The 12,929-nt window shown below is 39.8% G+C and overlaps 1 protein-coding gene across 1 annotated transcript; it reads right to left on the bottom strand.

Moving 5' to 3' along the window:
• Nucleotides 1-284: 284 nt before the first annotated feature.
• On the bottom strand, nucleotides 285-12,483 carry LOC149279548 (twisted gastrulation protein homolog 1-B). The gene is made up of 4 exons (XM_089501066.1): nucleotides 12,361-12,483; nucleotides 6,588-6,687; nucleotides 4,079-4,345; nucleotides 285-466 (listed from the first exon to the last, which is right to left on the bottom strand). The coding sequence occupies exons 1-4, from the start codon at nucleotides 12,481-12,483 to the stop codon at nucleotides 285-287; spliced, it is 672 nt and encodes a 223-aa protein (XP_089357192.1).
• Nucleotides 12,484-12,929: the final 446 nt, after the last annotated feature.

Here is a 12,929-nt window from a genome sequence, read left to right as displayed (position 1 = left end):
ATATATGGAACATGTTACATTCTCTATAAAACATACATATTGTGAAACAAAGCACAGAGAAGAAGAAAAATGTAGTGTTTATACATCTAATTCTTAGTGATCTTTCCGCAAATTGAGTTGGCATGCAACTATTATATTGTTTCTCCATTATTGTTTATATATTGTTTCTCCATCACCTTCACTGCCAAAGAGATAACAATGTGGTATTTTGTTACATGTAGTAGACCTCTTCAGAAGAGGCAATATAAAATATGGTTACAAGAACGTGTCCAAGGAGAGGACCCTCAAAACATACAGTTGATACACTTGACAGTCTTGCTGCCATAGTCGATACACTCTGGTCCCACACATTCACAGCAGGCGTTGTGAAACCACCGGTACTTCGATGCTCCCATGGACTCGCAGGAAACCTTACATTGATGGATCGACATGCAGTCATCAAAATAAGCCACAGTGCACATGTGCTCTAGGAGGAAGAAATTAAGCAGGTTAGCATGGGTTGGAACATAGGTCAACAACAGACTCGTTTGAAGAGTTGGTCTTCAACAGCACCTGAATGTCAGATCTTTTAGAGATTATTTATACCTATGAACAAGATCTTGAAAATACACATGGGCCAACACTTGTCAATACCCAACTAAATCAAGCAAACACCTAAAACACATCAGACATTAAAAGGAGTACGGACATAAAAAAAATACTACCTTATGAAAAGTGAGTACGTGTGAATGTCAGACATGTACATACATGTTCTGTTTTTGTTGATGTAGGGAACTGCAGAGACTTATGTACTGAACATAGATGGAAATAATACTAATAAAAGTGTTCCCCTCCCAACTAATGTGTTAACGTTTGTTCAGAACCCAATATGGAAGATACCTAGGCAAAACCTGAAGCAAGGGCTACAGTATGATTTTTTTGAGGTATCCTGCATCTGTTAGGTACTGTGTTAAAATTGGGTCCACAGTGCCTGTGCCCAGGGCCGCCATGAAGTCAGTGCTGCCAGTACTGCTATAAGGAGCCCAGTCTCTGCAGGGACACTGAGGACCCCAGTCCCCTCCTCCAGTATACCCCCTTAACATGCCTTCCCTAAATATCTGTACTTGAAAGCCATATATCTTGATTTTGGGGTAGGTCTGGTGGAAGGGGCAGGTAGGTTTTTCTTGAGGGCACCTAAAGGGAATGAGCTGTAATGGTGAGGCACAAAAAATTCTGATAGAGCTGCATTGCTCGAGTATTTTGGAAAGCGATGGCAGCGGTCTGGAAACGTATAATCCAGAGCTCATTCTCTCTGTTTTTGTTTGTTTTCTAGCACTCTGCTTGCATTGAGTGGTCAATAAGTGATGAAGCAGTTATCCAGTGTACAGAGCATTGTAACGGTCTTTTAACATATGGGAATAATAGTGTATACACAAGTGTCTATGAAAAGGCTTGTTGAATTCACTGGTGCCTGATGGACATTTCTAGACATGTCTATGGGAATGAGTGGTAGCTTCTAAACATTGTTTAGGGGACAAACTATTAAAAGATACACCATATCCACTGCTTTATATTTATGTAGGCAACAATTATAATTAAATAATCATCAATGGAATTGGAAAGATCCTGCCAAACCAACTAACTTTGGCCAAATCACCGAGGGTGGCTAACACATACTGACAAATATGCTTGTTGGCTTTATTTCCAGTTTGGGATCCTGTATAACGGGCGCGAACTTATAAAAGTTTCCTCTTTTTCCTGAGTAACCCAGTGTTTATTTTTTCTTTCACTGCCAATGCTGAAACAGGAAGCACACTTCCAGCATTTATATGAAGCGTTTATCCTCTAATGACATCATCTCTGAATCACAGGCCTGTCATGTGTAGGGTTGGGGTTAAATTAGGATGGTTCCAGTTCAGGTGTTCATTCCCAGAAAAAAAGGGAGCTTGGAGTTGGTGGGGAAATGGGATGAATGTAAGAGAAACAGAGATGAGTATGAAAAAGGGAGGTTTAACAGTTGTGTGATAGAATAAAAAATGCATGGTTTATGGATAAAAGAAAAATATTTCTTAAGGAGATTTAGGGGGGAAATAGGTATGTTTTATTTACATAAACCTAAAGCAGAATTTGGGCAGGGAAAGTCTCCCACAATATCATAGTAGCCTATAACAGCAGTCTCCAAGTCTGCAGATAAAGCTTATCAGAATAAATTTAAATAAATAACAATAATTTTTGTCAACGTTAAATAAAATCACAGTATGGAGCATTGTATATAACATTTTTCCATGGGAACTTTAAAATTATCAACAAGTCGTCAAGGCTGTATCAGGGCATAGGTATGCCTGGACTCACAACGAGTACCGACAAAGCAATAGCATGATGACCCAACCTGCATATATGACTAACTTGTTGTAATAATTAATACATGATTGGTTATGGTTGACGAACGACACAATGGTGTCCAAACATCACTCGCAATGAGGTAGGCTGGCCGTTGGTACCGTATGCTAGCATTTCAGTTAAGTCAGAGCTGAATGCGTAACGATAAATGTATGCAGATACGGTATTTCCATATTAAGACGTATTAAGCAGCTGTAAGTGTTCTTAGCCTAGGGATATATACATGGGGTTTGCAAGAGATCAAAGAAATGCCTAATGAATAAGGGATATATCAAGTTTTTTTTAAGGGATACACAGCTGAAAGTATCCCAATGAATGTTATAAACCATTGAGATGGCAACATAAGATCTCAATTCTACATGCACATCTATGGCATGATGGTGCTTCTCATACCATGGGAAGGAAAAAGAGAAATAAATTCACTTAATTTACTTATGTGCTAAATCTTATTTATGAGTACATTAAATCAGAGCTGCAGAATGATAACTAACAATTTGTTACTCGGCTGGTAAGAGGTTTTCTTGAAATGGTAGTTGTGCTAGTGGAATCTAAATCCTAAGCAGAAAGCCATCTTGAAATTTCTTTGCACTTTTAAAAAACTGTGTAGATTTAAATGGTTTATACAAAGACTTACTCAAACTAAGAATAGGTAGGGGATACCCCCATTGCCACCACTTGGACTACTACACCAGCATATTGACCCCAGTTTGAGATAACAGCCTAGCCATTTTCAGATTTTCAGAAGAGAAGGATCATATCTTGGTGGATTCTGGCACATATACGTGTGGCGTTTTTGATAGGAGAGCATAAAGGTTTAAGAAACTAAAAATCTATTTGTTACAAGTAGTGTGTTAATGGAGAGCAAAACCTAGTACATAGAAGCTAGTGGAGGAGAATGGAGCACTAAAGTGAGCAGCATCATCTGAACCCAAATTACGGAACTGTAAAGCAACTATCCATGATGAGGGACAAGCCATTTCTCATAGTATAGAAAAAATAAAATGTTAGTTTCAAAGGGATGCACTTACAATGCAACACTGCTGCCAGAAAGATAATGCTGCAGATGATGATAGAAGTTCTGTTAAAAAGTTTCATGAACTTTACCTGCCAGAACTTTGAACATATTGAGTAATTATACTGAAACACAACATTTAAACCCTTACTTTTACGCTGCACAGCATCTCTAAATGACTATATAGACTATAGACTAGAAGTGGCAGCCTCATGAACATGCCCAGGAACTTCCCTGGGTTAGCTAGACACAGCACTCTAGATGAGCTCAGGTGCAGGACTAGCCCCAGCCTTTACTTGGTGGGGAACCAGAATATGTGGGTGACCAAACACTGTCCCCTGCCCAGATAAAAAAAGACATTAACCCAGGGAAGCAGACTACACTCAGAGAGTTCCCAAGGATGCCCATGGCCAATGGTAGGGTTTTAGATGTCCTATGCAAAAATCATCTACACCTCCAGGATTCCACGTAAACAAATTTCATCCCTGGTGATCTAACCAAGGTAAAATGAAGTAAAGGTCTCAGGCTTCCAGATTCTTGATATCCCGACCCACACTACGCACGAACGAAAAAAGCTAGTCTCTTGGTGGTGAAGGACAATACTTTCTACTTTGCCAACGGTCAAAATAGTAAACATGCTGAGAACAAGATCTGTATGGAAGGTCTAACTGAGTTAAAGGCAAATACCTTTCTCGCTGCTATGAGACACATGAGAACCACTTTGAGGAACAGACACATTTTGGGGTTGTGGTTGATTCACAGTTTCCAGGAAGGAGACCAGATTCTCATGGTGCGAAAGCTCTTCTATTACAGGAAAGGACACAATATTCCAGTTCAAATGGGTGTCTCCTTCCGTCAGTGCCCGGAACAAGGATGGAATGGGTTCATGAAGTTCCTCTACGGTACTCTTGGAGGTTGGTGGGGTATCACTGTAATTCCTTGGATTGCACATTCCTTGAGAAACATAAACATACAAATTTTATATTTCATATTTGCATATTCCCCAAAAATACAATTTAAACTTATTTTGTAAATGAAAATGAATAAAACACACCGTTTTAGCAAGCATAATGCCTTGAATCCTAACAATGCATGGTCAAAAGTAAAGGCAGAACGTAAAATAAATGGTCAATAATGTTACCATCTTCTGCACCAGTCATTTTCAAATCACACCTGTCATGTGGAACCACTAGTGACTGTTTTTCATATTATTAGCATTAAGAAATCCCATATAAACATTTCTGTTTTCCTAATGGTTTCGGATTACTGAGCTTTTGTACCCAATATGTGTTTTTCCTTTCTACATAAAGAAAGTCATTCAACTAAGATCACTGGCAGCGAAAGGATCCAAGTTCTCCTGCCAGAGACAAAATACACTTATTAGCTGGGTTTTTTATTGCTTCTGACCAGTATGTCATCACTCGATAGGCACACACGGCATTACCCAATTTCCCAGAGGATTCACAACTGCCAACAGAATAAAGGTCCTCACATCTTACAAACTGCATCAGTACCTCCTGTATGTGTAATTGTATGTTAGCGTTAGGTGTGTGTGTGTGTGTTAGCGTGAGAATGTGTGTTTAAATTTGTGCCAGTGCATTAATTAAAAGGGTAGGGGTCGAGGCCAATGGGTCCATCTGGCCTTATTTACACTATTAATTGCAGGCAGCAAGTTTCAAAACAATTTACATATTTTGACTAAATTCCATCCAGTGTTTTACATGAGCAGAAAGAAAAAACACTAAAGTCTCTCTTTTTGGACTGTAGTTATAGTGAAACTTTTTTTTTTTTTATATGTTCTCTCTCCACTCTGAACATCTGTACATACCGGGTGTGCACAAGTCTGGCATTCAGTCTGTGCCACCTGCCTTCAATCACAGAAAAACACACAAATTCCAGAAAATCAGCGAAACATCACAACAAGCCAAGTGTGAGCCTCTCAGTATTAACATCTCTTGTACTCAGGTTTTGAAGCCTACAGAATAGATATTTAAATTAAGAAGTAATAACAGCTTCTTTGTAGTCTCCTAATCACTAGAGAGAAGCGGCGCTTCTGTGGGTCACCACGCAGAAACTCCTGGTTGCGGGAGCAGCATGGCGTCACGTCACACTCTCAGCCCACTTCCCCTCCAACAATAGCGTGTGTCCCACGACGTCAGTGGGACCTCCTACCCGCATCCTGCAAGAGGGTGCCATGGGTAGCCAGAGCCAGAAAGTTCCCAGGTATGTCGATTGGGTAAATTAGTCGCATAAAATGCTTCTGGAGCTACGATTAAAATGCTGCATGACACACTCCAGGCACACTTCCTTGTCAGCTGTGTGCATGTATTTCCACATTGATACAAGAGACGCCTCAGCTGTCACACTCAAGCCAAGGGATCTGGTGTTCCAATTTAAGAAGTAGCTTAGGTGTAATTATTGGATATTGAGGGTTCTGAGGCTGTGTGTAGGTGTTAGAATGTCTATTTATGCACCAGGCATTTGGAAAGTGCTTTCTGGAGAAACACAATATAGGAGGTGCTAAATCAAAAACATCTTTGCTGTTGTCAGCATCTTTGATCAGTAGTATTTTGAAGCTGCCAAGAAGCACCATTTTGGATCTCACTTTGACAGAACATTGGAAAATCTACGGTTTGCTCCATGGATCACAGGTATGCCATGTATGACACATACCCTCTGATTCAGAAAGGTAAGGGTTTGCTTGCTTTGCCTACTGAGAGTTGAATAAGTGCTATTTGATAAGCATTCCTAGAGATGCTCCATATTTGACCCAGAGTTTCCAGATGAAGCACTCATTCCCCAGGTCTCCAGGGCACTTAATTCTCTCTCAGGACAGAGGAATGGTGTTTGGTCCCACCTACCCCCAGCCTGTTTAAGTATGTCAGGGACTAGCCCCACCCAGTGTACAGAAAGCTCCACCCACCTGCATTACTAGCCCTGTTCCCTCGTAAAGCCACTCCTCCTAAAAGTAGCCCACCATGAGAAGTTCCCAGGTATAGTGTGCGGTACCTGCACTGATGAGAACATGTACAGAGAACCTTTGCACTTAAAAAACATCATTTTAATTTTAAAATCTAAACATATCCAAAAGAGACATGGAGGTGCTTCAATCTACACCACTGATGTGTGGATCTCTATATTCAGCTTAGACATGTGACTTCTTATACGTGATTCTGCATTTGTGGCGATCACTTACCCACGCAGTCACAGCACTCATCCCACAGCGTGCCAAGGCAGAGCATACACTCCTTACAGCAAGAGCAGTTCCCATCTGTGGGTCGACACTGACATAGCTCCTGCCGAAACAAGGATCATTATGTAAGTCACTGAAACTGGTAAAATTAAAAAAAAAATAAAAAATAAAGAAAAAGGAAAGAATTGAAGTTAATCCCCAGTATATTCAGAAACATTTACACATTAAAGATCAGAAGTAAGCATTGATTTACTCAATAACCCAACATGTATGCTACACTCACTCATCGGGGGGTTTGGGTACCTACACCTTATACACACTGTGGGTATTCTAATTAGTTTGCCCCTACTAGCAGTTTGCCCCAGCAGGAACAATGGCACTCATTTAAACAGGCTCTGTCCGGCATTATGCACCTTGCACATTTACTCTTCCCCCGTTATACTGCTTTATATGAACAGGAAGGAAGAAATCAAATTTGCACAGTGTGATGAGCGATGCCAGTTCGCCAGAAACATCCTACAAAAACCTCCATGTTTATGTGTGTTTTGGATCAAGACCTAAATCTCACTAATGCTGGAAAAAAAGTAAATATTAAAAAGGAGTAAGAAACGTCAATAAAAAAAAATGCATTCAAAAGCCATTAAAACCAGGATATTTTTACACTCTAACGCATTCCAAAAGCTAGCACATTTTTTTTTTTAATGTTTGGAAGAGTCCATGCTATGGGCAAAATGTCAAAATATTAAAATGAACGTATGAATGAATGTTTGGAAGAATGTCTCCCACCTTAAGTCAACTGGAAGGAAGTATAGGGCATCTTTTGGTTTGGCCAGAGTTAACTCCTGAGCATGGTGGATTTGTTTTAAAATCATGTTTTTCTTGTAAGACACTTAAAATTGTTGTTGATGGCATTTGGTAGGTTTCTTTGTTTTTGATTTTTTTATTCAGCTGGTCATCTTTTAATAGAGTGACTGACAAAACCTAAATGGGACTAAAGGGGGTTTTATTTTCAGAGAAACCTTTGAGGGAATACCTCTGGAAATCTTACTTTCATTGAACAATTGAATTGTTTTATAAGAGGTTAAAAAGTGTCTAGATACCCTACCATGGAAGCCTTACTCCAAGTGTCCACCCTGAATTTTAGGAAATATTAACAAGGGTTCACTAAAACATTCCTCTTAGTGGTTATATTGCTCTATATAAAAACAATACAACTGTGGTTACCTCAATTGTACAGTTTTTATTACGGGCAATGGAATGTTCGATATTCTGAAGGGTCTTGGGCTATTTGATATGGTTTCAGGGTCTGGGAATATGTTGAGCGAAAGCCATACATACGCAACAATTTGTTCCTTCCTTTTGAGTGGTAAGGGATGGACGTTTTTGATGATTGAGTAGCATACCTTTACAAAGACACAGACACGAGCCTTTCAAGTGATGGAATTTAAGGAGGAAGTCCCATTATTTTTTTTTTTGAGAATTGAATACAATGTTATATACAGATTATCATTGTTTAGTTTAGTTATTAACATGGTTTATTTCATTTTGCTCTAATAAACTAAACCTATCTGTAGATGTGGAAGCTGCTTCCCCTGCTCAAACACCACACTCAGCTGATTCTTTATGGCAATGCTAATGAAGTCCTGCTTGTCCAATGAAAAGCTTCCCTGCATAAAGTTTCATTAGTCTGAGTATATGTCTGGGTGATTGATTTACCACAGGAGGTATCATAAGGAGTGTTCTTCTAGTAGACTTGTCCAAGTGTTCTTCTAGTAGACTAGCCTAAGTTCACAGAGCTAGAACACATACAAATGTCTAATATGTAGCTGTCGGAAGCATTGTACAAAAACAGTACTGATTAATACAAAAAACATATTTATGAAATCCAGTGATACTAGTAATAAAAAATATGGTAGGAGTTTTCTCTTCAGAGGCTCTTATCTCGGTTAACCTGTCACATTAACTATTCCTGTTTGCAGTCATGGTGCTCACCATGCGGAGACTCCTGATCTACAGTCTAACAAAAGTCTGCAATTGCACACAAAAGGAAGTAATTAAGCCGCTGTTTACACACCAAGTCCTTAATTGCCTTTGAACAATGGTCAGACAGAGCTACCAGTAATTCGACTGTCTCTGCAAACACTGTCTTAAAGGCGTGGACAAGCCTGACAAATTCATTACAAAGTGACAGTTCATTAATTTCAAATAAAGACAGAGCTGCTAAACCCAATGGAATGTCTTACTCAAGCCACAAATTGTATCTCGTCATGGTTTGCTTTACCTTTATATAATACTATGATATGTCCGCCCACTATTTGCGGTTATATTTTAGCGTTTTGAGGGTTTTTTGATAATGAACACTATAGTAAAATAAACAAGACATGCTTGAAGGCTGAGAATAGGTGTATCAACAACAATGACCGCCAACAAACTAAAGAGTGAACAGACTATCAAGAAACACATGCAATGGCCTGGACTGACCAAGTGACTCAAAAACAAAAGAAAAAAGAACACAATAACTGAAAAAACTAATGAACGTTTCAATCTCATTATTATAAGAAGAAGATCATAAAACAAAGATCTAAAATGCTCATCAAGAAGAGATCTCCACTTCACAGCCTGTTCTATGGTGCGTTGCTGCTTGGGAGCATCTCAAGTTTTATAAAAAAAAACAAAAAAAACCCACACCGAGCTAAATATCCAGATACTGAAAATTTAATAAATATTATATAATACAATGGTGAGCTACATTACATTAGATTAGGCAAACTAGTCAGAAAATCAAACATTTTTTTCACTAGCAAGGAAGATTATTATTAATTGATTTATAACGCTCCATCATATTCCGTAGTGCTGTACAATGGCCAGACAGGACATAAGTAGTATATAACATATCAATTTGACTTACAGAAACAACAGGTAAAGAAGGCCCTACTTAAACAAGCTTACTGTTCCATGGTTGCTTTAGATAACTAATCATTGCTATCACAGAATGGGGTTGGTGGGACGGAAGGTCACGAGTCAACTGATTTATTATCATCATCAATTAAACAAAGAATTTGGTCTACTAGTTAATACTTTGAATACATCAGACTTTCATGTTTAAAAGTGACATTAAACTTTATTTTTCATAGTTATATGAAAAGTCGAGTTTCAGCATTTCAGAAAAAAACAAAAAACTACTTCCCATTCTGCCAATCACTTCCTGACACATGCTTTCTGTCTCAGACCGTATGGCACTGATGCTCAAGGAAAAATAAAGTTTAATTTCACGTAGTAGTGTTGCTTATGCCAGGACTTGACAAATTTGTTGTGAATCTAGGCGCCAGCAAAGATCTCATCAGCATCAGCCCACTTACTAAACTCACAGCATTTGACCTGGAAGCACCCTGGACTTTCAGGTCAGTGCTGTTTTTTTATTATTATTATTTATTTATTTTTTTAAACTCTTTCAATGCTGATGTTCCATTGGAGCACAGCATTGCCTGATATTTAGTCCCCACAAGCTTGTGGGGACAAATGTTAACCCCTGCAATGCCACAAATGTGTCATACACAATTGTGGCATTGAAGGGGTCAACACTGCACTGTTGCTCTCATGGAGCGATCAGGCAACAGGGGAGGGTTGGGGCTGCTCCCCACACTCATGTGGAGACCGAAGAACCCTCTCCTTCCATGCATACAGGAGTCATCAGAGGGCTCGTGGGGGCTCGTTTTTGCTGGTGCCAGCAGCAGAGCCCCTTACAAAACGGGAATTAACCCCTAAATGCCGCGATCGCAGCATTGAAGGGGTTAACGCTGCACTGTCGCTCTCATGGAGCGATCAGGCAGCTGGGGGGTGTTGGGTCAGGTCCCCACACTTGTGTGGGGACCCAATCAACACTCAACCCCCTTCCCTGAAGCTGCCTGTGGCAGCTGAAAACGCGATTGCTGGATTTCCTGCAACCGCATTTGCAGCCTACAGGATCACTCCGTGGGAGTGATCTCAGGCTCGGGGGGGGGCTCGGAGTGGCTGTGCTGGTCTGCTCAGACTCCTGGGCATGTACATGTAACAGGTTGACAAACACCTAGGCGCCAGGACAAAATTCTCTGTCGCCATGGCGAACTGGGATTTGTCGAGCCCTGGCTTATGCCAGCGTCCTTTTGTTTGCAATCAGAAGTTGACAGGCCAGCTCTGCAAGAGGTTTGGCAGAACTAGAGGTTTTCACAGGTCCTTGGGAAATAAATTATTTGTGAATGTGCAGAACACCAAACACGTCAGAGTTTAAAAATACGCCATATTGTGAACATGGAGAAAACATGAGGTGGCTTTTTATAGGATCATACATCAGAAACCTGGTTGATTCATAAGAAATTCTCTATGGACCTTGAGGGAGAAATACATGCCAATAGGAGGAAGAATGGGCAAGAAAATGGCAAATACTTTATGTCTAAGTTATACATTTTAGTTAAAACAGATTTGTTTTTAAAACAACTGGTGTTTCGCAACTCCCACAATGAAATTTACCTTTGACACCTGCATACTTCCCAACAGTCCTTGTTTTCACAGGACAGTCTCTATTATTGGGCTCTGTCCTATTGTCCCAGGTAGCCACCCCACTGTTCCACTTTTGCAGGCAGTGGGGAGCATGGGCTGGATGGTGAGATCCTCTGACCTCCCCGAACAGACCCAGGGAGGCAAAAAGTCAACAGAAGTCAGTATTTTTGAAGAACAGATCTCCATTCCAGCTCCCCACATGCCCCATAACAACACTAGCATCCATGGGTGGTTGTTCTGGTAATGTGGACAAGTGGTAACGAGTCCCCACACACTTTTTATTTTATTTTAAGTGAAAAATCCAATCAAACTCAATTTGCTGGATTTTTACCTTTTTAGCCAACAATCAACCTGAGAAAGGTCATCATCAATTGCATTAAGCATGGCAAAGCCCATAGAAATTGTGGTAGTAATTGTGTTGTAATTGTAATAGTGGTAATTAAAGCTGCTGTTCCACCTAGTTTGTAAGTAGATACAGCATTACAGAAAATAATTCCTAATACCGGTGGGTAACTAAATTGTTCCCATAAATAATTATTTAATAGTACAATCTGGCCATCATATGTACTTTATTGAGGAATGTCACCGTTACATTCATTATTTAGTTTTTCTCTCCAGTGGAAACGCATGGAAAGATTCATCATAATCCCCATCTACGCACTCTGTCCTGGCTTTACCCTCCCCTTACAAATAAAGAATTCACATTAAATCAGCGTATGAGACACTAAACTGTCACATTCATCATGTAAAACTTTGTCTTATTCACACTTTTTTTGTTGTTGCCAGGAACACAATTGTCATGTGACACAAAAGCCGGTATTGATAGGTTCTTGCCATAGAAACAAAAAATGCTTCTTAAAAAGTTTGTGTTTTGCTTTCAGGGGATTAAATATTCAGAGAGAAGAACAAAATGACAGATCTGTCAAGGCTTATCTGCAAAGACTGTTTTGTCTAAGTGGAGAAGGATCTTTCAAGCTGTAAGAACGCAAGAATGCTATCAATCGGAATACCATTACAATTTCGAATGTTCATGGCTCGGGTATACGTGTTCTCTCTCTCTTCTTTCGCATCTATTTTCTGCCAGAGCAGTGATTTTGGAGCCTGGCCAGTCTGCATTTCATAACTCCAGTGAGCTGGTCACTCATAACCTTCTTAGTTAATGTAATTAAATAACGTATGAGCAAATGCATTATATATTGTCTTTGTTGGTATGGGATAGGAGTATTAGAAACCACGTTACCTGTATTAAACATTTGCTGACATCACTTGCGCAGAGAGCCTTATTGCAACTCAAGACAGGCCATATCCAAGAAATGCAAAGGAGCAAAACTATGGCTGAGATGGGAAATTGAGCAGGCTTCATGCTTGGTCTTCTGCCCGTAAAAATGTCTAAAAAGAAAAAAATAATAATTTAGACAAAAAATAAAAGATTGATGACCAGTCATACATGCACTTCACGGGTCCCAGGGTCTGCAAAGCTATGTTGCCAATTACAGAGCAACAGCCATCATATGACTATAAGTGATTAAAAATGTTATGCGTTTGGATATGGAGAACCCTTCAAACTCATTTTTTGTTAGGTGTAATACTTGACAATTGTAGATTTTAGGGCTAAGACTTACACTGGCTAATCTGCCAACAAGGCCAGCCTTGGAATTATCTGCCCTGGCACACATTGCATTGCTTAAGGCAAGGTCAATGTAGAGATCCATCTCACCTTCTTCCTTAAAAGTCTCATGATTTACCATGTCTTTGGATTCCGGTAAGCAGTTATTTACAGTGCCCCCAACAATCCCAAAATCAACCTCC

This window comes from Sceloporus occidentalis, unplaced genomic scaffold (genome assembly GCF_023333645.1).
Source record: "Sceloporus occidentalis isolate IW3139 unplaced genomic scaffold, rSceOcc1.0.p SCAF_162, whole genome shotgun sequence".
Taxonomy (NCBI): Eukaryota; Metazoa; Chordata; class Lepidosauria; order Squamata; family Phrynosomatidae; genus Sceloporus; species Sceloporus occidentalis.
The sequence above is the reverse complement of the archived record's forward strand: the minus strand, read 5'-3'. Positions and strand labels throughout refer to the sequence as shown.